Source organism: Vigna unguiculata, chromosome 4 (genome assembly GCF_004118075.2).
Source record: "Vigna unguiculata cultivar IT97K-499-35 chromosome 4, ASM411807v1, whole genome shotgun sequence".
Classification (NCBI taxonomy): Eukaryota; Viridiplantae; Streptophyta; class Magnoliopsida; order Fabales; family Fabaceae; genus Vigna; species Vigna unguiculata.
In genome coordinates, this window is record NC_040282.1 from 30,324,469 (window position 1) to 30,350,556 (window position 26,088).

The window sequence follows — 26,088 nt, forward strand, 5'->3', positions numbered from 1 at the left end:
ATCATATAATATTAATTATTATTGCTATTTTATATTATTAATTTTTGTTAAAAAAGAAAAAAGAAAGACATGTTTGGCAATATGAGTTGAACCCAAGTTGTTTCACTAGATACTAGATACTTTATTTCCGCTATGCCATTTTATAATCACTAATTTTGTCATCCAATGTATTAAAGTATCTATTAATTCATATTTTAGTATATAATAAATAACATGTCCACTTCAAATTAAATTTAACATATAGCATTTAAATAGTTAAATAGGTAAAAATAAATATACATAACATTTATTAATCTAGATAATCAAAATAATAAACATAACTAATAAGAAAGTTTGTTTTACAAAGGGTATAAAATAATAATCAATTATTATCACTATCATCTTTCTCAATAATATTATTTTCTTCATCCTCTGATAAATCAATACTTTTATCATCACTTTCTTCGTCTTCGTCAAAAATAACCTTCATTGGTATCATTGGATTTTCATTAGTTGTGGATTGAACTAAGTCATTTCTGTGTAATGGAAAATCATGCTCATGTGGCACATTAGATATCAATGAGATTGAGCCAATGTCTTCATTTTCTTGACACACCTTGTAGATTCCATTGGCATATCATACCAATCTTGTGGTTTTGTTTTTACTACTACTAGCTAATTAGGATCTTTGGTGTTGTTAAGACTTTGGCAAGTGTACCAAGTCGCGCAAGTAGTAACCGGTAAGACTGGGATATTATTTCCCAAGAGACTTGTGTATACTAAATAATTGCGTAATTAGTGACTAATTTAAACTAATGAATAAATCCATAATTTGGGTTTTTGTATGCAAGAAATTAAATATTTCATAAACAAGTAAAATTGAACTTGGATATTTGAAGACTCTAGAAAATGGTAAAGACTAGAAATGCAATGGATTGATATTAATCAAACACAACAGTCTATGCTAACACACTTCACACATGCATAAAAACACAAGCTATATTAAAAATGAAAATTAAAACCTAGAATGAGTTTATAGTACTGGGTTGCCTCCCAGGAAGCACTTGTTTAACGTCACGAGCCTGACGGGTAAGGACTCTAGGCTTCACTAAGGTGCATGACGGTGGTCATCCTCAAAACTTCACCACCCAAATAAGGCTTGAGTCTTTGGCCATTCACTACCCAACTCCTTTGTGAGGATGGGTCTTCAATTTCAATTGCCCCATAAGCTTTCACTTCTTTGATGGTAAATGGGCCTGACCACTTGGATTTCAGCTTCTTTAGAAATAATTGGAATCTTGAGTTGAGTAGAAGCACTTGTTGACCGAGTTTGAAATCTCTTTTCACCAACTTCTTATCATGATAGGCCTTCACTTTCTCTTTATAGCTCTTGGAGGACTCATAGGCATTGAGTCGCATCTCTTCCAATTCATGAAGTTGTAGCTTTCTCTTCTCCCCTAACAAGGATGTATCAAAATTTAAGAACTTCATGACCCAATAGGCTTTATGCTCCAACTCCACCGGAAGATGACAAACCTTCCCATATACCAATTGGAATGGAGTCAACCCAATTGGAGTCTTGAATGCAGTCCTGTAGGCCCACAAAGCATCGTCTAACTTGATAGACCAATCCTTTCTTAAGGAAGAAGTTGTCTTCTCAAGGATCCTCTTGATTTCTCTGTTTGATACCTCTGCTTGTCCATTTGACTAAGGATGGTAGGGAGAACCGACTCTGTGTCTGACATTGTAGTGCTCCAAGACTTTCTTCAACTGAGCATTGCAAAAGTGAGAACCTCCATCACTTATCAAGACTCTTGGGACACCAAATCTGGAGAATATGTTCTTCTTGAGAAATTTGATGACTGTCTTAGCATCATTTGTGGGCGTGGCAATAGATTCCACCCATTTTCTAACATAGTCCACAGCCAACAAGATATACTCCTTAGAAAATGAGGAAGGCAAGGGGCCAATGAAATCAATACCCCAGCAGTCGAACACTTCAACCTCCAATATGATCTGCAAAGGCATTTCATTCCTTCTGGAGATACTCCCTGTTCTTTGGCACTTGCCACAGTGTTTCACATGTGCATGAAAATCATTGAAAATGCTCAGCCAATACAACCCAGATTTTAGAACCTTTGCAGTTGTTCTTTGTCCACTGTAGTGTCCTCCATAGGGTGAATTGTGGCAGTGCCACAAGATACTTCTTACCTCCTCTTCAGACACACATCTCTTTAACAAATTATCTGCCCCAATCTTGAAAACATGAGGATCATCCCACACATAGTATTTTGCTTCCCTGAACAGCTTCTGCTGCTGATGCCAACTCATATCCTCAGGAATAACTTGAGCAGCCTTAAAGTTTGCCATTTCTGCAAACCAAGGTCTATTAGATACTAGGAACAACTTTTCATCAGGGAATTCTTCTAACACTTCCTTCTCTAGTGTGGTCACATCTTCATTCACTAGTCTTGACAGATGGTCTGCCACTTGATTTTCACAACCCTTCTTGTCTTTAATCTCAAGATCAAATTCCTGCAACAACAAAATCCACCTAATGAGTCTAGGTTTAGAATCAAGTTTAATGAGCAAGTATTTTATTGCAGCATGATTAGTGTAAACCACTACTCTAGAACCAATGAGATAAGAACGAAATTTTTCTAAGGCATACACTATTGCTAGTAACTCCTTTTCGGTAGTTGCATAATTCATTTGGTGTTCATTAAGGGCTTTGCTAGCATAGTGTATAGAATGAAAAATCTTATTCTTTCTTTGCCCCAAAAAAGCCCCAACCGCATAATCACTTGCATCACACATAAGTTCAAAATCAAGTTCCCAATTAGGTGCAGTGATTATAGGTGCGGAGACTAGGCTGTTTTTTAAAAGATTGAAAGCATTTAAACATTCAGCATCAAAATTAAAGGAAATATCCTTGTTGAGTAAGTTGCTCAATGGCTTGGCTATCTTGGAGAAATCCTTGATGAAGGGTCGGTAGAAACCCACATGTCCAAGAAAGCTTCAGATTCCTTTCACATTTGTTGGTGGTGGGAGTCTCTCAATGACATCCACTTTTGCTTTGTCCACTTCAATGCCCTTGGAAGATATTTTGTGGCCCAAGACAATCCCTTAAGTCACCATGAAATGACATTTCTCCTAATATAGAATGAGATTGGTTTCAACATATCTCTTGAGCACAACTTCCAAATTTGCCAAGCAGAGATCAAATGAGCTTCCAAACACCGAGAAGTCATCCATGAAGACCTCTATACACTTCTCCACAAGGCCAGAGAAAATAGCCAACATGCATCGTTGAAACGTGGTTGGTGCATTACAAAGTCCAAATGACATCTTTCTATAGGCATAGATACCAAAAGGGCAAGTGAAGGTTGTCTTCTCTTGGTCTTTAGGATCTACCATAATCTGGTTATACCCAGAATAGCCATCCAAAAAGCAATAGAAAGCTTGACCCACTAGTCTATCTAACATTTGATCCATGAAAGGAAGAGGGAAATGATCCTTCTTTGTGGCCTTGTTCAGCTTCCTGTAGTCTATGCACATCCTCCAACCGATCACGGTTCGTGTGGGTATCAACTCATTCTTGTCATTATGAACCATTATCATGCCACCCTTCTTGGGAACCACTTGCACTAGACTCACCCATGCACTATCAGAAATTGGGTAGATAATTCTAGCATCTAGGAGTTTTAATACCTCCTTTCTCACCTCCTCCTTCATCACAGGATTCAACCTTCTCTAATATTGTGCCACTGGCTTGAAATCTTCCTCCATGAAGATTCCATGCATGCAGTAGGAGGGATTGATTCCCTTCAATCAGAAATAGACCAACCAATGACTCTTGAGTTGACTCTTAGCACTTGAATCAACTTTTCTTCTTTTGAGGGTGATAAGAAGTTACTGATGACCACATGTTTGTTGCTATCTTCTTCAAGAAACACATACTTCAAATGTGGGGGCAACATCTTCAACTCCACTTTTGGCTCTGTGACTTCATTCTCACCCTTCAAATCTTCCATCTTTGCCTCATGAGGAGGGATTTCCTTCAACGCATCAAGATTGGCTAAGCACTCATCAATCTCTTTCTCCTCATCATCATTGAGAGTCTCAAATGCATCAATTAGAGCTTTCTCTAGAGGGGATGAGGCGTGTAGATCTTTCTTGGAGCTCATGAGCACTTCATCAAGCATATCAACTCTGAAGCATCCTCCAATATCTTTTGGGTCAGACATGGCTTCAAAGACATTGAAGTTCACTTCTTCATCTTGAACTCTCACAATGAGTTTGCCATCATCAACATCAATTAGCACTCTTGCAGTCTTCATATATGGTCTCCCCAATATGAGAGGAACTTCAACATCCTCCTCCAACTCCATTATAACAAAGTCTAGTGGGAATAGGAACTTGTCAACTTTAACCAGCACATCCTCCATTACTCCGTGAGGGTATTTGATTGACATATCCACCAATTGCAATGTCATTCGAGTGGGCTTGATTTCCAACTCCCCAATCTTCTTGAGCATAGAAAGAGGCATCAAGTTAATGCTAACACCCAAATCAAGTAAGGCCTTCCCCACAGCTAGGCTCCCAATTGTGACTAGGAGTGTAAAGCTGCCAAGATCCTTAAATTTTGGAGGTAACATCTTCTGAATGATAGCACTATATCCAGCCTCTAGTTCTATGGTTTCCTCTTTAATAAATCTTCTCTACTTTGTGAGGATTTCCTTCATAAAATTTGCATAGGTTGGCATTTGCTCCAAGGCTTCTGAGAAGGGAATATTGATTTGAAGCCTCTTGAAAATGTTCAAAAACCTTGCAAATTTCCTTTCTTTGTCTTTCTTTGAAGGCTTGAGAGAATATGGGAGAGTTTTCACTAGTGGTGGTTTTATTGCCACTTCCTTCTTTTTCTCATTTTCTCTATTTTCACTTTTATTCTCTTCCTCTTCTACAACAATTTCTTCATCTATCTCTTCCTCATCTTTTTCTTCTCCTCTATCATTGGGCTTGGCTTTGGTTTCATCACTTCGTTTAGCATTCAACCCCACTTCTTTACTACTCCTTGTGACCACCGCTTTGCATTGCTCCTTAGGGTTGGCTTCGGTATTGGCGGAAAATGAACTGCTTTGTTGATTCGCCACTTGCTTGGTCAATTTCCCCACTTGCACTTCCAAGTTTTTAATTGAAGCATCAGTGTTCTTCTGATTCTGAATTGACATTTGCATGAATTGCTGCATCATGTCTTCAAGCTTAGATGTTCTATCAGATAAAGAGGGATGTTGATAAGTTTGTTAATGTGGGGGCCTATTGGAAGGTCCTGCTTGGCCCATGATTTGGTGAGGTCTCCATCCTTGATTATAGTTCCCTTATCGACCTTGGTTGCCCATATAACTAACTTCCTCATGAGATGTGCTTTGCATAGCACACTGCCCATTGGTATGGTTTCCTCTACATAACTCACAACTTTTTGCTTGTTGGAGTTAAACTATAGAGGCATTTTTAAGCTCTTGAGGAAGTTGTGACAGTTTCTTCATGAGGGTCTCCAGCTGCTGAGTCATAATCTTGTTTTGAGCTAATAGAGCATCTTGAGATTGAAGCTCTAGAATACTCTTCTTTTGAGAATGGGCTCTTTCAGTATAAGCTTCATGATCATTAGCTTCCATGTTCTCTATTAACTCATATGCTTCCTCTAGCGTCTTCCACTTGATACTCCCATCGGTAGAGGAATCTAACATCAGCTTTGACTGGGATTTAAGTCCTGCCAAGAAAAGAGTGAGATGTGTAGGTTGATCAAACCCATGAATGGGAGTTTTCGTCAATAGTCCCTTGAATCTATCCCATGCTTGGCCTAAAGACTCGTTCATATCTCGTTCACAGTATTGCATATCTCTAACAATGTGGCCAGATAAGTGTAAGGATTCTCATGAGACAGACCGTTGAACTGATTACTCTGCACCAAATGAATAAGAGCTGGCTTCATCTCCATGTTTGTGGCATTGACGGTTGGCCTAATAATACTGTTGAAGTTAATATGGCATGTGAACGCTGCATAATCTTCCAAAGTGTGTCTTTCACGACCTCTACCATCACCATTAGGATTTTCAGCCATTTCTTCTTCTGGAAAAGAATCAAGATTCTGAGAAGTAGACAGAAGGGTGTCTGAAGCAGAAGAGTGTTGGGTGACTGGTTGTGCTTGAGCTCGTCTTCTCCTTGTGGCACTATTATTTCTGCGGGCAGTTTTCTCGATCTCGGGATCAGCAAGGAGTGGTTTTGAAGATGCAGTTCTCCTTGTACGAATCCTACCCTGCATAAATTATAGAGCAACAACAAAAGCAAGCTCGAACTACAAGTTAGCCAAAAAATAATGTGCATATATAAATAAACAAAAATAGTAAATATGAACAAAAGAATTTAAGTCTAAAAAAGTCAAAAATCACACAATAGTCTAGTATTAGACACGGGTCCCCGACAACAGCGTCAAAAGCTTGTTAAGACTTTGGCAAATGTACTAAGTCGCGCAAGTAGTAATCGGTAAGACCGAGATATCGTTTCCCAAGAGACTTGTGTATACTAAATAATTGCATAATTAATGACTAATTTAAACTAATGAATAAATCCATAATTTGAGTTTTTGTATGCAAGAAATTAAATATTTCATAAACAAGTAAAATTGAACTTTGATATTTGAAGACTCTAGAAAATGGTGAAGACTAGAAATGCGAGTTAGACTTCACCTACTTCACTCTCATGTATATTAAACAATAAAACTCTTCTCCATTAATTACTAATGTTAACCCACAAGTCTACTCAAACCCTAATCCCTTAGTTGAATGAGCCTAGGTTTCCTTATTTAGAGCCAATTCCTTGAATCCCTAAATAAACAAACCCGCTTTACAAATTAGGGTTTAAGACAACTAATGGGTCAAGTTCCATTCCTAGATACAAGTTCCATTAGGTATCTTGTTCCAATTCTAGGTTTCAAGAGATATTTTCCAATACCTAATGACCCAAATATCATGCAATGAATGGTTAAAACAAAGTAAGCTTTAAGCAAATAAACGAAGATACTAGCAATCAATGGAAGAAGCATGTATATATTCAAATCATTCATAAATACATGGAAGTTCAGTGGCTACATCTAACCCCAACAAAAATGGGTTTAGCTCTCCATTGTCATGGAGAGCTCAAGCTTACAAAATGGAAATGGAAGAGGGGAGAGTTACAAAGAGGAAGAAAGGGTAGTTCCCACTAGCCCTAGCAGACCTCCAAGTGCTGCAAAACGCGTTGCTCAAGCTCGAAATTGTCCAAGATCCGTTTCCCCTCGCGAAAACAGAAGAAAAAAGGCCAACTTGCCACATAAGCGAGAACTGGCGCCTGGCGGAAGCCTATCACCGCCAGGCGCTAGCGATCAAACAGTGGCCAAGCTCTGCATCTACCGCCCGACAGTGTCCAGGTGCCGCCAGGCGGTGAGCTACTCTGTCGCCTGGCGCCATCATTGTGCCGCCAGGCACTAGCTGCATCTTACGCCTGGCACTAACATTGTGTCGCCTGACACTTCCTGTTGACATTTTCTTTCTTCTCCTTGCTATTCTGGGTCACTCATTAGTCTAGATTTTTGGAACAAAGTTTCCCATCTACAAAAGGACACAAAAATGGGGATTAGTGGTATATTTAGATCAATGTAACCCAAAATGTATTTATTTACAAAAGTAAGGTAAAATTGAGGATTAAGTAGGTTAAAAGCTTTGGAATAAATGATTTTGCTAATAAAATGTTGCTTGGATAATGGTAAAAATTAACATTATCAGGTGTTTTTAACACAATACACTTATTGAGCTTGACTAGCTAAGACATATAGCTCATTGGTCCTCAATTTACGCTTACTGTTAATGAGAATAAATCCATATTTGTCTTCCTTGTATCCTCTCCCCTTAGAATGCACATCCCACCAATCACATTTAAATAAAATGACATTATTTCCATTTAAGTAACTTAATTCAATAATATCCGTCAAGACACCAAAGTAGTCTAAAACTCCACTATTTTGTGATTTCAAGGACATATCTCGATCTTTGACATTGAACCTCCAACCATTTATCAAATAACTTGTATATCGAAAAACACATGAATCTGGTCCACAAGGCAAGTGGAATAACGACTCATTTATTCTTATGTCACATTCTCTTTTCAAAAGTGCAACTTGTGAAAAAAAAAAAGTTAAATGTGCTCAATCTATGTAATAATAGTAAACATATATTTAATTAATTCTTACATATTTTTTGAACCATTCGAAAAATTCTCTTTAATGCCTTGTTCCACATTTTGTGAATTTGCTTTCTCCAATTCTTGTTTGTGTAATCTGATAATAAATACATTACTATAATGAATTATATATAACCAAAATAATAGGAATATGTAATTTAATAAAGTCACTTACTCAAGGAAAGGTGAGACTTCATCACAATTTTGGAGAACATAACTTGCTTGCTCTTTTTCAACTACATTTAACTTAATGTATTTTTTTTTTGCATGTAGTGGTTTTCCAAGTTGTAGAAAAAGTTTTAGCTTTGATTTATCTAATTGATGTAGATCACCTTCATGATTTCTTCCATGTCTATTTAATATTGTCTTAACTCCATCCAAATATCTTAAACAAAAGTGCACACACTCTTGTGCAATATAAGCTTCAACGATACATCCTTCTGGTCAAGCCTTATTTCTTACATATGATTTGAGCCTACGAAGGTACCTCTCAATTGGATACATCCAACGATATTGTACTGGTCCAGTAATCTTTGCCTCATGTACTAAATGAATGGGTAAATGAACCATTATTTCAAAAAAGGATGGAGGGAAATATTTTCTCCAACTTACATAAGGTTAAAACTATAGTTTTTTCTAGCATGTCTAAAGTGTCTAGACTCAATGTTTTAGAGCATAACTCTCTAAAACAAAAACTTAATTCAACCAAGGCCTCACAAACTTCCTTTTGAAGAACACCGCGTATTGAAAGAGGGAGAAAGCGATGTAGAAATACATGACAATCATGACATTTCATCCCATATATTTTCCCACCTTGGACATCTATACATCAAGAAATATTGGATGAGTAACCATTTGGAACCTTCAAATCAACAAGAAATTAACAAAATGCATGTTTTTCTTGAGATGACATGGTATAACATGCATACGGATACGTGTATTTTCCTTCTTCACTCATAGTTGCATGAAGCTCTGGACATATACTCGTATATGCAAGATCAAATCGAGAGTTTATATTATCTTTTGTCTTATTTTCAAGAACCATCAATGTTCCTATTATGTTGTCATAAACATTTTTTTCAATATGCATGACATCTAGATTGTGACGTAATTTTAGACATTTCCAATAAGATAACTAAAAAAAATGCTTTTTTTCTTCCAATTTTTGCTAATTGTATTCCTCTCCGCTTTCTTTTCCTTGTAGACTTACCAAATATCACCTGGATATAATTACTATTAATTAATAAGAGTAAAAATAAATACATACTAATGAAAACAAATATATAAAAATTAACAAAGTTAATTAATGAAAAAAAGATAACAAGATAGTTCTAATTAAATGAAAAAAATATTAATTGTTATTTTTTAAATATATTTATTTAATACATTGTAAATTAGATACTAATTTAATTTGAATATTCAAATATACAATAACTAAAATGATAGTATTCAAATATAAAAATTTATTTTAGATAACTTAAAATGAAAAATAATGTTATTTTATCTTTTATTTAAATTGTTTTAAATTCACATATATTATCTACTATTAATGTATAATTTTAAAAACAAAAGTACAAATAATAAGATAATTAGTTATCAACCATATCGCATTTGTTGAATTAATTTTGTTTATTTCAATATATTATACTTGGAACTTAAATTTAAAATAATTTTTCAAATAAATTTTTTTATTGTAATTGGATCTCTCATCAAGGGAAATAATATCCGAATCAATATTTGGTAGAAACAAATAATAACACTAACATAATCAAATAATCAAATGTTGATATGGTTGAACTACATCATCTACGTAATGTTTAAATTTAAAAAAAAATGTAAATAAATATATCTTCTACTTTAATTCTATATTTAAGAGAGAAAAAATAATATATACATTTAACAATTATTTAAATAAATAATAAAAAATTAATAATAACTGAATCAATATTTCAAGCAAATAATAACAACAACCTAATTAAATTGTTAGTATGGGTTAACTGTATAATTCCTGTAATGTTTAAATTTTAAAAAATATTTAAATAAATAATATCTTTTACTTTAATTATATCTTTAAGAGAGAGAAAATAATTTATAAATTTACCAATTAATTAAATAAATAATAAAAAAAATAAAAATAACTGAATCAATATTTTGTAGAAAAAATAATAATAACACTAACCTGATCAAATTGTTTATATTATTGAACTAAATCATCTCCGGATAATTGTCTTGGAGTTGGACGCTTTTCTTTAGTACTATCGAAAGCTTTGGCATTATTTCTCCAAGAATGTTGAACTGGCAAAAATCAACGGCTTCCCATATAACAATTTTTTTTCCATTTGGTAAACTTAAGGACCATGTATCCTCGTTACAACAAGGGCATGCAAATTTTCCTTTAGTACTCCATCCCGATATATTTCCATATGCGAGAAAATCATTAATAGTCCACAAAATTGATGCATGTAATTGAAATGTTTCTTTAATTGACGCATCCTATGTCTCTACACCTTTTTCCCATAATTCTTTTAATTCATCAATCAAAGGTTGTAAATACACATCAATATCATTTCTAGGAGTTTTAGGACCCAGAATAAGTGTTGACATTATAAAATAAGAATCCTTCATGCACATCTAAGGTGGCAAATTGTAAGGAATTAAAACAACATGCCACACACTATATGAAGTACTCATGTTTCCAAATGGATTAAAACCATCACTTGCTAGGCCAAGTCTAACATTGCGTGAATCTTTCTCAAATGATGGATATTCTAAGTCAAAACTTTTCCAAGCAATAGAATCAGCTGGATGTCTCATTTTCCCGTTTTCACAAAAGGCCTATCTTTGTGTCACCTCATTTCTTTTGCAATATCAGGTGATACATGTAGTTGTTGTAACTATAACATCCCGACCGAATATTACGGATTTTAAATAATACAATAAAGAAAACAATAATTATGCGTCATTTATTATAACATAGTTTCCCAAAACGCGGGAAATTAAAAACTTTTATTAGATCAATGAATAAACCAGAATCCATAATTTATAAAACTCGAATAATAATAAAACATCCCATAAGTGTTTACAATTTATTTTGAAATCATAAAACATAAAAGCTCCCAAGCTATCCCCGCTCTGTTGTTAAGCCTCACCAGATCTACTTGCAACATCATCTGCTCACGTATACCGCGTATACGATCATGCCTAAACATAAGTAGATAGGGTGAGCTAATAGAATGAAACATATATACAATACATTTATATATAACATAATCACTGAAAGGAATTCCATCCTTTGATTTCATACCACATGGCCACACCATGCTAACCGTGTTCTACGTCTTCTAGTGAGTACCTCAAGATGTCTTGCTGCCACACCTATCGACCACAACTGATAGAGCACGTAAGGGAAACCATGTTGCGGATCACACACTGTAACGTTAGGTGGAGTTTCCAATACGAACATAGTTCGTAACGTCCCAAGAATACCAAACTCATTAGTCTTATGTAACATCCCGTCCGGATATTACGAATTTACTTAATAAACTAAGATAATAATATTAAATGCTCATTTATTAAGCTCTATTTTCCAAAACATGGGAAATATAAAACTTTTATTACATTCGAAGTTAACTCAAATCCAGAAAATTTAAAACTCAGTTATAATGTCTACGGGTAGTAATATGAAATATTACAAATTCTTTAAAAACTCATAAAATATAAAACTCTGAGAAAGTCCTCTTGCTCCCGTGTACCGCGTACACGATCATCGCCAAACACAAGCAAATAGGGTGAGCTAACAGAATAAAATATATGCATCAATTTATATAACAAAACACACACAAATCCAAGGATCATCATCCTTTGATCTCATATCACATGGCCACCACCATGTAATCCATGTTCTACGTCTTTGGTTGATAATCTCAAGCTATCGTTGTTGTCTAACCTACAAGCCACCACTGGTAGAACACATGCGGGAACACTCGCTATTCCGTGCCACAACTCGAAGAATGCTCGTATTACGCTCCATCCTGAGCCATAACTCCAGGAATACTCCAGCATCTAACCCTTGAGATATCACCCAACGCCTCGTAGACCACACACATCCAAAGCAAGAAAAACACAACGTCTGCTTCATCAAAAGTCGCCTGGTGCTCCACATGAGTCGCCTGGTGCTCCACACGAGTCGCCAGGCGCAAAAGACTTTTAGATCGCTTGGCGGGGGACACGTGCCGCCAGGCGCCAAGCGTCTCTAATGCTACTGTTTCTACAACTATCGTCTGGCGGGACAACCCTTATCGCCAAACAACACACTTCAATTCTGTACTGGTCTCGTAGCTATCACCTGGCGGTCGAACACCACCGTAAGGCGCTACTCCAATACTTGCACAGTACTAGCTTTTAATCACCTAGAACAAAGTAAAATCAATCCATTCATATTTCATATATATTCTTCCCTTTTAAACCCATGCTAGCACTCAATTCTAACTTATGAATAACGCATGCTCAAACAAGTATAAGCAGCAACATTCTAATAATTTAAGTACATGATCTTGGCACCAATGCAAATTAATATTGACACACATGCATTCACCAATAACCAATTCTCAACATGTGACTAACCCAAAGGGACATTCAAATTGATAGAGGCTTACCACACAACCCAATCCTGCTTCATTAGAAGTTACTTGAAATTATCAAGAGCTTATTCATGTATTTTAAATACTCCAAAATCAGCAATATTGAATAACGTATATCTCTGGCTAATGACTTCCAAATCAAATCTCCACCGTTTAAATTGAAGAACTACGTGTTGTGGACCACATGTCACAATTTCACCTGAATCGAACGGTTAACGAACCGGGAAATACAGTTTTACGAAAACTGCGCGAACCAGAAAATTGGTGGCGCCTAGCGCCCAAAAATCAGAAAGGTAGCGCCTGGCGGTACAAATATAGCGCCTGGTGGTTCTGTAGCTCGTAAAGTACGAAAAATAGCGTTTTTCTTGAACAGAACACCCTTGCATCGCTTGGCGGCAGCTCTTCACCGCTAGGCGGTTTTTTAACAGTAACCCAGAAACTTGGTTGTTTTAATGTGAGTCGCCTGGCAGCAATTCATGCGCCGCCAGGCGCTGCATACGGTTCTGGAAAAAATCCCAAATTGTTCTACATCTGCGTAATCCCTAAAACCCCAAATTAACAATTCTAGCAATTCTAGCATTCGTCTTGACATAATCATATTGTTCCCACATCATATTTATTCAATTCGGATTATTTTTGTATAATTATCACGTGTAGAATTTAGCCTCACTCTCACAAAATCCCAAAGCGCGTCCCGACATTCACAAAATATAATTTCCACTGCTGCAACGTCTATCGCCAGGCGGCACATCAAATTCTGGGCAAACCCCAGATTTTTCCCGCACCCGTGATGAACACTAAACCCCCAAATCTCGTTCTAGTCAATCAAGCGCATAAATTACAAACAAATCGATTTCATAAGTTTATACATTCAAATCATGCACATGAACCTTGCTCATTATCCAATCATCAGAGAATCCATATTGAATCGTTGAACAAGAACACAAGGGTTCGCGTCGCCTGGCGGAGTCACCCTTGCTGCCAGGCGGTTCATCTCAAAACCCAAAAATGGGTGTCACTCTCAAGCATCGCCTGGTAGGCCTCCAAAGCCGCAATGCGGTTTCTGGAAAATTTCCAGAAACTCGACCAATGGAAAATTAACGCAGAAATAGGCACCCAAACATACATCATACAACGTAAAATCATACAATTTCATATAGACAATTAAAGCAGCTCCCCTAACCTGGATATCCTTGCTCCCAAGACAATTTGTTGCAATTCTTTATGATCTCCAATGGTCTCCCTTTGACTCTCCACCCAAAAACTATAAATCTCTTAGCAATCCAACTCTAGTGCTCTCAAAATATGCAGCCCATTACCCTCACAACAATATAGTGTTGTTTTCCTCTCTAATTCCCTTCTATTACAACCCAATAATTACCCCATTTACTAAAAAAAACGAAAATTAATTGGAGTAAGGTTAATGGTCATTCAAGAGCCATTATTAGATGGTTTTCCATCCCTTCCTTGGCTGCCCATTCAGCTAGGGTTTCCTCCACCCTTTCACATTCATGCCAAAAATTAGTTTAGCAAAAAGAAAGCTTAATTTGGGTTCACGACCATAACCCCTCAATCACAAAGACAATTGCACGACCAATTCAACCAATTCATATTTCATGATAATTCTTATAATTCTAAGGTTTTGTTATTACTCAACATGATCATGCATATAAATAAAATAATAACAATTAAATAACACATAAATGGCATACATAATACTCGAACCTAAGTCCTCACACACAAACCAAGCACTCTCAATCATTTGAACTAGTACTTTTCCATATCATAACAATCTACATTAAATGTCATAAAGGCTCTCCTATCCGTATTTATTAAATAATTATTTATTTAATTATTTAAATTTCACGGGTCTTACATCTTATACCAAGGAGGGCAATCTATATGGATTTGTCGTACGAGCCACAACCCGCACACTTACACCAACAACACTCGCCAACCCGAGCCACAACTCAAGAGATGTTATTCTGAGCCACAACTCAAGGAATACCATGTGCTTAACCCCTATCCCGAGCCACAACTCAAGGGATAAGTTCTAAGCCATAACTCAAGGAACACCACCAAGCCAACCTTTAAGATATCCTAGAATCCTTGTAGATCACGCAAACAATGCCAGCAACCCCAATTATGCTGCGGCAAGATCGCTTGGTGCTGCTCACAAGGCGCCAGGTGCTGCCCGCCTCCAGACCGCCTGGCGGGGACGCGTACCGCCAGGTGCCAAGCGCCTCAAACCCTCGAAAGTTGTAGTCGCTGCTTGGCGGGACCCTCCTCATTGCCAGGCGCAACCGTTCCAGATCCTCTCTGATTTAGCAACTATCGCCTAACGGTCTAGAACCACTGCCAAGCACTGTATCAGTACCTGCACAGTACTAGTTTTTGGTAATTTCGCATAAATTTGGATCCTCAATCCAGGCATTAAGACTCACAATGTCTTTCACCAATTTAGTTGAATCGCTTTTCCAGTGGCTAACTTATTATCAAATTTCCTACTTCCATTTAAGTTCAACCATCCAAGTCTACCAAATTGGCTTTCTTAAAGTTAACCTTATTCATCCCTACCATACCACAATGCACTCATATTGCTTATACCTTAACCTTGGTTCTAGTCAATGCAACCATTCCAACTCATTCCAAGTCAACTCCTTCTAAATAGATCACAACTCACTCTCAATCCATACATTGGCTTCAGGTTTAATTTCCATTCCCTACTATCTAAATGTTTACCAACACTTCACTCATAAATCTAAACCCAATCACAAAATAGGTCAAGTTTCTAGACCCCCTTTACACAACTTGTCCAAATCCATAATTCATACTATGTCACAGTTTATATAAGCAAGTCTTGGAATAGCTAATACCACCACATTCTAAGTTAATTCGCCCCCTTTAATTTATGCCTAATGACTCTATCATCAATCACTCAAAGATATCACCAAATACATCCTTCCAGTTCCAATTAAGACTGCAATAAAACCCAACCATGTGCTTGCCATCACAGCCACGCAATATCATTACTCTTGTGCTGGCGCCTGGCGGCAAGCCCTGTGCCTCCAGGCGGTACTTGAAATTCTGGGCAATTTTCTAGAATTTCAGCACCTGCGAAGACTTCCTAACAGTTCCCCACTACTCTCTTCTTCTTATCTCAGCTATTTCGCACATGACCATGGTAATAGTGTCACTATAAGACCTGTGAAAATTAAATAATTAAATAATTAATTAATTAATAAATGCGGGCTGTATGAGCCTTTATGGCATTAAATATTGTTTGATGTGATGTGGAGTACTAGCTCAAGTGGTTGAGAGTACTTGGTTTGTGTGAAAGGATTTGGGTTCGAGTCCTATGTATGTCCTTTATGTGTTATTTGATTTATTATTATTTTTGATAATATATTTATGAATGGCGAGTGTTATCATAATTATAGGATTATAATAGTTATCACTAAATATGAATTGGCATAGTGGTTGTGCTTTGGCTTTATAAGTGGAAGGTCACTGGTTTAAACCTTGATAGATAGGAATTAACCTTTATTTTTGCCAAATTTAGCTTGGAATGAATGTGAAAAGGTAGACGGAACCCTAGCAGAAGGGGCAGCCAAGAAGGTCTGAAAAACCATCTTGTAATTACCATTGAATAGGCATTAAACCCATAATGAAACCAATTTTCGTTTTAGCTCCTTAAACCAACATTAAGAGACCTATAAAAGGCAAATTTAGGGGAAAAGAAAGGGTTTTTGTAGTTGTTGTTTTTAGGATTCAAAGGGAGAACGAAATTTGGGTTGGGAGTGGTGAGTTTTGGGTGCACAAGAAGTGAATTTGGAGAAGGCTCGAGGAGAAGCATTCTTTTCTTCTCAATTTTAATCACGAACTTCAGGTTAGGGGAGTTGAACCTAATATTCGTGTTGTTATTTTAGGTGTATGAATTTGATAATTGTATGTCATGAAATTCGTGTTATATGTAATCTGAGTTTGGGGTTGGATGCTTTGATATTGTTGCTTGAAATCCTTACCAATTGTATGTGTATGAGGGACTCGTGCACTATTTACGTGGTTCACGATTCTAAACTGGATTTTGGGACTATATTGGGTCTCTACTTTTATGAATTGCATTCTGTGAGATAAGAATTATGTGTGGTATGTGTTGTGATTCAGAATCTGGTTGATTGAGATTGTGTGCAAAGCCATGCTATGCATTTTTATGATTAGAGTGAGGGTTTTGGGTATTGAATGATTATAATTGATTAAATGTTGAGTTTTGGTAGTTACATTGGATGTAAACATATACTGATAGGTGGATTGTTGATATGGAATGCTTGGTATTGTATCAATTGCGTTTTGGGTATGGTTTTGGTTGTTTTCGTGATTGAACAGTGGCGAAACTCTGCAAGTTTCGCCCAAGCGACTCCTTCTCGCCTAAGCGAGAGTTGCAGGAGTTCATTCAGGGTTTAGGCTCGAGCAATTCGCTCAGGCGACCAAGGTTGGGGTTGAGCAAAATGCAGTCTCGCTCAGGCGAGAGTGGCTCGCCTAAGCGAGGTCGCGAGGAAACCTGGACTTTTGAGCGCGACTACCCACCTAGACGAGAAGTTTTGGAGTGTTGAGCGACAGATACACTCGTTTAGGCGAGAATGGCTCGCCTAAGCGAGGTCGCGATGAGACTTGGTGTTTTTTTTGTTGAATGCTCGTCTAGGCAAGGAGCTTTGTGTGTTGAGAGACCTAAGGTCTCGCTCAGGCGAGAAGAGCTCGCCTCAGCGAGATGAAGTGGTACAACCACTATTGCACACTCGCTCAAGCGAGGTGGGTTGGCTTAAGCGAGGCTGATGCATGATCTATAGTTGTGTGAGCTAATTGAGTTGGTTTGTTTGTGGCTTCTAAATTCTAGGGATTTATGCTTGTGTTGGTGAGGGTTGGGCTTGAAGGACTAAGTCCATAGGATTCTGGGATGTGCTTGGAATGAGTCGTGAACGAGGAGTTCGTGATGGGTGGATCGCATGCGGAACATGAACAGTTAGTTCACCGAAGGTAGTCTTGTTGGGATGAATGAGCGAGGGAGTTCATAGTAGGAAAGGAGGGTATGCGTGTCCGGGTCCGAGCGAGGAGTTCGGATGAACGGGCGTGAGAGTCCGTGAAGCAGGACTACAAGCGGGATATGCTTGTAGGTTGAACCACGAGCGAGGAGGGTCGTGGAGGCACATGAAATCCCAGAGTTAGAATACATGCATGAACTCATATTGGTTATAAGTGTGAGAATGTGGGTGTTTTTGGAAAATAAACAAATGATTACTCATGAATGGGCTGGGGTTTTAATTTCATATTTGATTATATTTATGTACATAACTCACCCTATCTTTTTGTTTGTGGCGATGATCGGATGACTTTTTATCCGGGAGCAGATGATGTTTCAGGTGAGCCAGGAGCTGCATAATGGCAGAGAGTGGGGCTAGTGACGTGGGGAATTTTGATAAAGCATGTTATTTAAATTTCATGTAATTTTGAATTATTGAATTTTTACTACTTTCTAGTTATTTAAATTGTAAAGGTGAACCTTGGAATAGTTGACTATTAATAATTTATTACGGATGTTTAAAGTTTAAATTTCCCGCGTTAAGGGAAATGGTTCATTAATAAATGAGGTATTATTTATATAAATTGTATTTTATTATTAATTTTAAGTAATATCCTACCAGGATGTTACAGTCACAATTATTTAATTTTAACAATCCCTAACACAATTTTTAATGCAATCCCGGCTATTACCCTGAATTCACCAAAACCCCCAATTCTGTTAACCATAACATTTCAATATCGCTATTTTCCGTACCACACAAATTTTCATAACTTATCATCCCTCTTTTTATCAATTCACAATTACAACTTCATTTTCCACTGATCCAAACAGCCCATAAATCATCACATATCAAAATCGAGACAATTACCACCCTCAGGCTATTCATAGGAAACCTAGAAACTGGGTGGTGTGGCTTGTGTTGCCTGGCGGCCAGGGATATGCCGCCAGGCAGTTCCTCTACAGGAACCCAAAACTGCATAGACAGTGATGCGTCGCCTGGCAAAAATTCATCACCCGCTAGGCAGTTTCTGGAAAAATTCCAGAAACCTAGAAAATTAACGTGAACAACAATGTAATCATGCATAAATAAGATATTTCATCATACAATTAATCTAAGTACGCAATTTAACGAGTAAAACTCCCATAACCTAGATTTCCTTGCTAAACTTGAAGGTTCTTGGCTCCTTCTCTGATAAAAATTGGCTTCTCTTTAGTTCTCCCACTATTCAGCTCCAATCCAGCACTCAAACCTCACGTTCCACTATGGATTATATCTCCCTAATGTGCAGTACAATGGTGGAATCAAAGAAACCCTCCTTCTTACCTCTAATTGGTATTTTAATTATGACTTAATGGTGATTAATTAGCCAAAACGTAAAATGGGTTTAATGGTTATGGTAATTGCTATTCAAGGCCATTATTTGAGTTATTTTTCAGCCCCTTTGGCTACCTTCACGTGGCTGCTAGGGACTCCAGCCCTTCTCATTTTTGCCAAAAATAAGTTTAGCAAAAAGAAAGCTTAGTTTGAGTTAACCAAGGTTCGAACCCCTAACCATGACCATGTCAATCAATGCACAACCATTCAACCAATTCATGTTTCATGATAATTAATATAATTCTATGATTATACCATCACTCAACATGATCAAGCATATTGTCAAAAATAATAATAAATTAAATTACACACAATAGGCATACATAGGACTAAAACCCAAGTTCTCTCAAGCATTTGAGCTAGTATTTGTTCACATCACATCAATCAATATTTAATGCCATAAAGGCTCCCACAACCCACATTTATTAATTAATTAATTATTTAATTAATTAATTTTCATGGATCTTACAATAACCTTGGAGCTAAAGGGAAATAACGCATAACTTTGTGGGGTAACTTGTTATTCAAATCTTTATATCGAGGAAATTTACAAGTTGGACATGATGTTGATTTCAAATAATCACCTCGAAAAAGAATACAGTCATTTACATAAGCATCTATTTTTGTGTAATCACGTCCAAGTTCACGGATAACTTTTCGAGCCTCAAAATAAAAGGCAGGAACTTTATTCCTATCTTAAAATGCTTTTGCTAATAAAGTAAGTACGACATCAATTGCTTTTGCACTCAAACCAAATAAACATTTGATATTTAATATTTGAACAATAAATGATAACTTGGAGAAGTTTTGGCAATCAGGATATAATTTTTGTTCAGCATCCTCTAGTACCTTATAAAACTTTCTTGTCTGGTCACTCATTTTATTTTTTGGACTTGTTGTATAATGTGTTTCCTTGCTTTCCTTTACATCTTTCACATTAATAGAATTTTCAAGATCATGTAACATATTATGAATGCCATCCTACAAGTTAATTTATCACCATCTCCATGATATTCTTTTGCTACTTCTCCATGAAGATCCCATATAACATAATCTTTTTTTATCCTAATGATGATCAAGTGCTCGTATATAGTTTTTTTTACTCCGAAAAAGAATATTACTACATTTCCTGCACGGACAACGAAGTAACTTTCCTTCATCAAAGCATTAAATGCAAATTCAATAAAGTCAAGAACTCCTTTTTCGTATAAAGGATTTGTTCTATCAATAATTTGTATCCACTTTTTATCTAATTCCATTCCTATACAAGAAAAATATTATATTTTCACTATGTAAAATCAAAAGAAAATCATAATCAAAACATATAAAATTATATAATTGATAAATAACGAATATTTACTTATTGCTTGAAGAAAATAACAATAGTTTCATTTGTTCTTATCAAGAATGACGATGGAAAGTATGATATTTTGAAAAATTGAATTTGAACTTTTGAGGATTTATCACCGAGTTGTTGATGAAGATGGTGAAAATATAATTGAGTATTGAAGTGAACGACATAATTGACTAAATACTGTATATAAGATTAATAAGTATTTTAAACTTTTGAATCTAAACTAATATACTAAAAATAATATTTAAAATAAACCAAAGATATAATTGGTTATTGACTACTTCCTACTAAACCGAGAACTAATTATTGCTATCATACGTTGAATAAGAGACAAAAATTATGATATATTTTCAGTTAAAACTATATTCAAATATCTCATACCAATTTAAATATTTAATATACTAAATTCAATATTAAATATACTAAATTTTAATTATATATACGAAATCATAATTTTGAGAAATTCAAAACTAAATCTTAATAAAATATTAATAAATTTAATAAATTAATAGTAAAATATTTCTAAAATATTAATAAAATTTATATTTTAGGTATTTGATCAAAATTATTTTTAATCTTATATTTTAAAAATAAGATTGATTCTTATTTATAAATATATATTATATGGTGAAGTTGTTTAAATATTTAATGATTTTTTTTATTAACAGTATAATTATACTTATTACGTTTTTATTAATGAAAATTATATAAAATTGATTCTTATTTACAAAATATATATTATACGGTTAAGTTGTTTAAATAATTAATGATTTTTTATTAACAGTATAATTATACTTATTAAGTTTTCATTAATGAAAATTATATGGTTATAACGTAACATCCTCATTTAAATAATAACCTTAATTAAATGAAATGTCACACAAAGTAATATAAGAAGCAAGTCATGGAATATAACGTCACTCCTTACAAATATCCAGGGTACTTAAAATGAAAATATCAAGGCACACCATAATGCCAATAACAAAACAAAGTAAACGATCGACAATATTAAAATTTAACGCTTCAGGAGCTAGACAATACATGGGCTACTGCCCTAAACGAAAACTCAAAGAAACAGGATATGATCCAAGACGAGCTAAGCAGCGAATCTCCATCACCCTGACAACTATGAGGAGTTCTCGCATCTACTCACGCCAATAAATTGATGATCATCGTAAAAAGAGAAAACCACACACACAGAACATACAACAAGCATAAAGGGTAAGCTAGAGTAGAAAGATACATGCATCAACCAAATCATGTGATGACTCGCAAATAATACACTAAGACTCAAGATACGACTTATCTGGATACATATAATTAGTCGGATTCACCGGATGCTTGCACTTATGGTGACCTCTACTGCTCTACAGAGCCAATTGCCAATGGGTTTCACCTTACCACTCACGAGGTTAGCCTTAAAATATCTAAGGCCTCCTGCTACTCTCACCACTTGAGTCAGTACGCTCTACGTGAGGCTAATTGACTCTTTAGAGTGTCAAGATGCAATCCTTACCTTAAATCCTTACTAAATTATATAATGAGGCACCACCACGAATCTCATGGAATTACGTCCTAAGTAAGAGGCACCACCATGAACTTCCACTAACAAGGGTCATGGAATTACGTCCTAACCATGAGGCACCACCACGCAACCAACGTGGAATTACATACTGACCATTGAGGCACCACCATGAGACCTCACCTAGAGATTCATGGAATTACATCCTAACCAAATGAGGCACCACCACGAAACTATCGTGGAATTACGTCCTGACCAAACCAACATCATGTTTCATCAACCAATATAAAATCATTGTTCATACAAATTTCATGTCAACTTTTATAACCAACCATCCCATACATGTTACATGCCAAGGTCAAGTCAAACTTATCAATTCCAGTCCATATACCATCCCATACATGCAAAATTACTCATTTCATGCTTTAAAATAATAAACCCAACCAAACATGTGGCAAACATCAACAACATAGAAGCAAGCAAAACCTGGCACACTCTCGCCCAGTTCTCGCTCAGGCTGAAAGGCCTCGCTCAGGCGAGAGGTTTCCCTCGCTCAGGCGAGCTCCTTTCGCCTAAGCTAGAGCTCGAAAAGAGGAACAGTGGTGCTATCGCGTTCTCTCGCTTAGGCGAGCTCCTTTTGCATGAGCGAGATGGACTCTCGCTCAAAACAGAAGCTCATCGCCTAAGCGACAACTCGCGTAACACCATGGAGGGGTTTTTTATACTTTTGCTTAGGCGAGAGCCCCTCGCTTGGGCGGGATTATCATATCTCCGCCACTGTTCAGGTAGGCCAACACAAAGATTTATCTAAAGCAGAGCATAGAACATGTTCATATCATTTTAAACGTCATACAATCACGAAAAACACAAGACAGAGCTAAAAGGCAAGCAAAAATACATTGAACACGAAACCCTAACTTCCATTACTTGGAAAGAGCTAGTACAAGACTTCGGCACCTAAGTCCACGAACACAACAACTCCAAGAGCATATTTAAGAGCTGAAAATTAGTGGAACAAATTTAAAACGAGTATGCAATACAAATCCTAGTTAAAACCATGAAGAGTAAGTTGAAGGAGAAGGAGTATGAGTTGGAAACGACTTACGTGGAGTAGAAAACGAAGTTGAGCTAATGTGAAGAGAACCAAAGGCTAAACCCTAGCAGAAGGTGGTTGCACCTCTAAGAGAGGGAGAGTAGGGATGGCAACGGGGCGGGGTGGGGACGAGTTTCACTATCCCATACCCATCCCTGTAAAAAAAAATTCATCCCCATCCCCATACCCAAACCCAACGGGTATCAAAGTTTTATCACATCCCCATCCCCACCGGGTAATGGGTATAATCTCGTACCCATACTCGTACCCTTTTCCTTACTACTTCAATAATAAATTTTAATTATTTTTTATAAAATAATAAAAAATTACGGTAAAGGAAACATAATATTATCAAATATTCAATATTAGGAGAATGATTGTTTCTTCGATATCAAATACTTTGAAACAAATTATAATTGTTTACATTTTAGATTGGAATACCAAATAAAATTTCATGAGAACTAAAACATTTATTAAATTTGCAAACTACAAACATTAATGAAACCTAGTTGATAAAATTTAGAAATATTTTTAAAAAAGTTTAAAGGAAAACAAATATTAAAATTAAAATATATTTTAAATGTTTGTTTACTTCAATTTTTTAAATTCTAATGAATCTCTTTTTTTTATACACTAATAAAAATGATAATACATCACTTAATCAAAATGACGCAAATAAAAAATAATAAACATAATAAAAAAAATGTAACATGGATATTGTATCTTTTGAACTCCATTATATGTTGGATGGTGATAAAAAAATATTCATGAAAATTGCATTAAATTTTGATATTATAGTAAATAAAAGTTATTTATACAATTATAGTGAAAAACTACAGTATGATTGATATAATGAGTTAGAAAATAAAAAATAATTAAATAAAATACACTGAAATAGTATTCTACATGATGAAAATAAACAACAAATAAAAATATTAAAAAATTAACAAATGTATGTCTTAGAAATAATTTGAGAAACTATTGAAAGAAATCGCACAAAGGAAAATAAATGTATAATTAAAGGTATGATAAGATGAAAAATACCTTAGACATCTAAGAACACTTTACAAATATCAACATATATACTCAATGGTTGAGAAATAATTGTTTTAGCGAAACAAAAATGTTCTTCAAATGAAACAAAAATTAATACAAATAAGTAAAGAATTTTTTTTATATTACCTAGTAAATGAAAGATTTATGCTATTAAACACTTAAATTGAGATTATTAAACATATTCATGTGAAAGGAAAATATACAATAAATAAAAATATTAAAAAATAATAGAAATATTCAAATATGAGACATAAATTTTTTTTAATTGACATACATCATTTTAACATAATTACATAAATGTTATGATAAGATGAAAAATATATTGGAGATGCGAATGAGTTTCATGACAAACTAATTAATTAGAAAAAATAAAAAATTTAAAAAAAAAAAAAATATATATATATATATATATATATATATATATGGTTACTTAATTAATTGTGAATATTTTAATAATTTAAATGATGACAAAGATATGGCGGGAACGGGTATTATGGCGAGGATATGTACATCCCCATAACCATCCTCATACCCAATTGAAAAAGTCAAGGATTCCCCATACCCATACCCATACCCAGTGAATGCGGGAATTTCCCGTCAAAACGAGGACGAGTTTGGGCAATACCAACAGGGACGAGTTTATTTGCCATCTCTAAGGGGGAGGAAGTTGTTTTTCTGAAAAAAAAAAGTGGAATGAAATGGTTAGGGCAGTTTAGGGTCATGGACTCCCTATGGGCCAGCCCTAGGCCCAACTGATTTAAGACAAGCACTTAAATATAGGGACAAAAATAATTGGGCCTTACATATAAAACTGATTTGGTTAAATATTAAATTTTTATATATGAGATTAATTTTTAGTAATTCAGTAAGGCGCTTGTATTTGTCGCTTTTGAGAGCAGTTACTTTCATAAGATTTTTTACGATAGTTCTACAGATTGATTATCGCTTTCACGGGACTCCACTTTCTGGTTTTACCTCCTTTGACGTCTCACCTTCATCGGCATTTTATTTTCATCAACATTATGCTCACTATGCTTCAACTCCAACGAATTTCACCTCCAACGAAAGTCCATCTCACGCGGCATTTGATTTTAATAGGTTTGTCTGATATATATATATATATATATATATATATATATATATATATATATATATATATATATATATATATATATATATATTTCAAATTTTGATAAAATTGATTTGTTATTTATCACGCTCCAACCATATATCCTATTTTCAAATTTTAATCTATCACCTCCAAATTGCTTATTTGTTCCCGTTTGTTTTCCTTTACCGATTATTGTCGTTCAATGTCTAAGTTTTTTATTGCTCCTAATTTGTGTAATATGAGTCAATTTCAATGTGAATGCCGATTAGCATAAGAAGTTCCAAAGAGGGTGCTTGCAGTTGGGTTTAATATTAGTGACACTAAAAAACATTGTCACAAGTGCAATAGTGTCAAAACTTATAGTGACAACTTAAATATTGTCACAAATATCATTAGTGACAAATTTTTAGATTTTGGTGACAAATATTTATATCACTACAACTGATTTTTATTGTAGAGAATTCTTTCCTAGTTGGAATTGAATGTAACTTCTAAACTTTTTTGTATTGTACTTGATTATATATTTGTTGTTTTACGTGTTGTTACTTGATTTGTGTTGAATTTCGTGGTGACTTAGCCTTAGGTTCTAACTCTCAAACATGAG

At 35.4% G+C, this 26,088-nt stretch overlaps 2 protein-coding genes across 2 annotated transcripts; both read right to left on the bottom strand.

Moving 5' to 3' along the window:
• Positions 1-1,077: 1,077 nt before the first annotated feature.
• LOC114180722 lies at positions 1,078-1,682 on the bottom strand. Its single transcript, XM_028067020.1, has 2 exons — positions 1,669-1,682; positions 1,078-1,570 (listed from the first exon to the last, which is right to left on the bottom strand). The coding sequence occupies exons 1-2, from the start codon at positions 1,680-1,682 to the stop codon at positions 1,078-1,080; spliced, it is 507 nt and encodes a 168-aa protein (XP_027922821.1).
• Positions 1,683-3,806: 2,124 nt separating this feature from the next.
• Positions 3,807-4,637, bottom strand: LOC114180723. Its single transcript, XM_028067021.1, has one exon. It carries the CDS (start codon positions 4,635-4,637, stop codon positions 3,807-3,809), a length of 831 nt encoding a protein of 276 aa, XP_027922822.1.
• Positions 4,638-26,088: the final 21,451 nt, after the last annotated feature.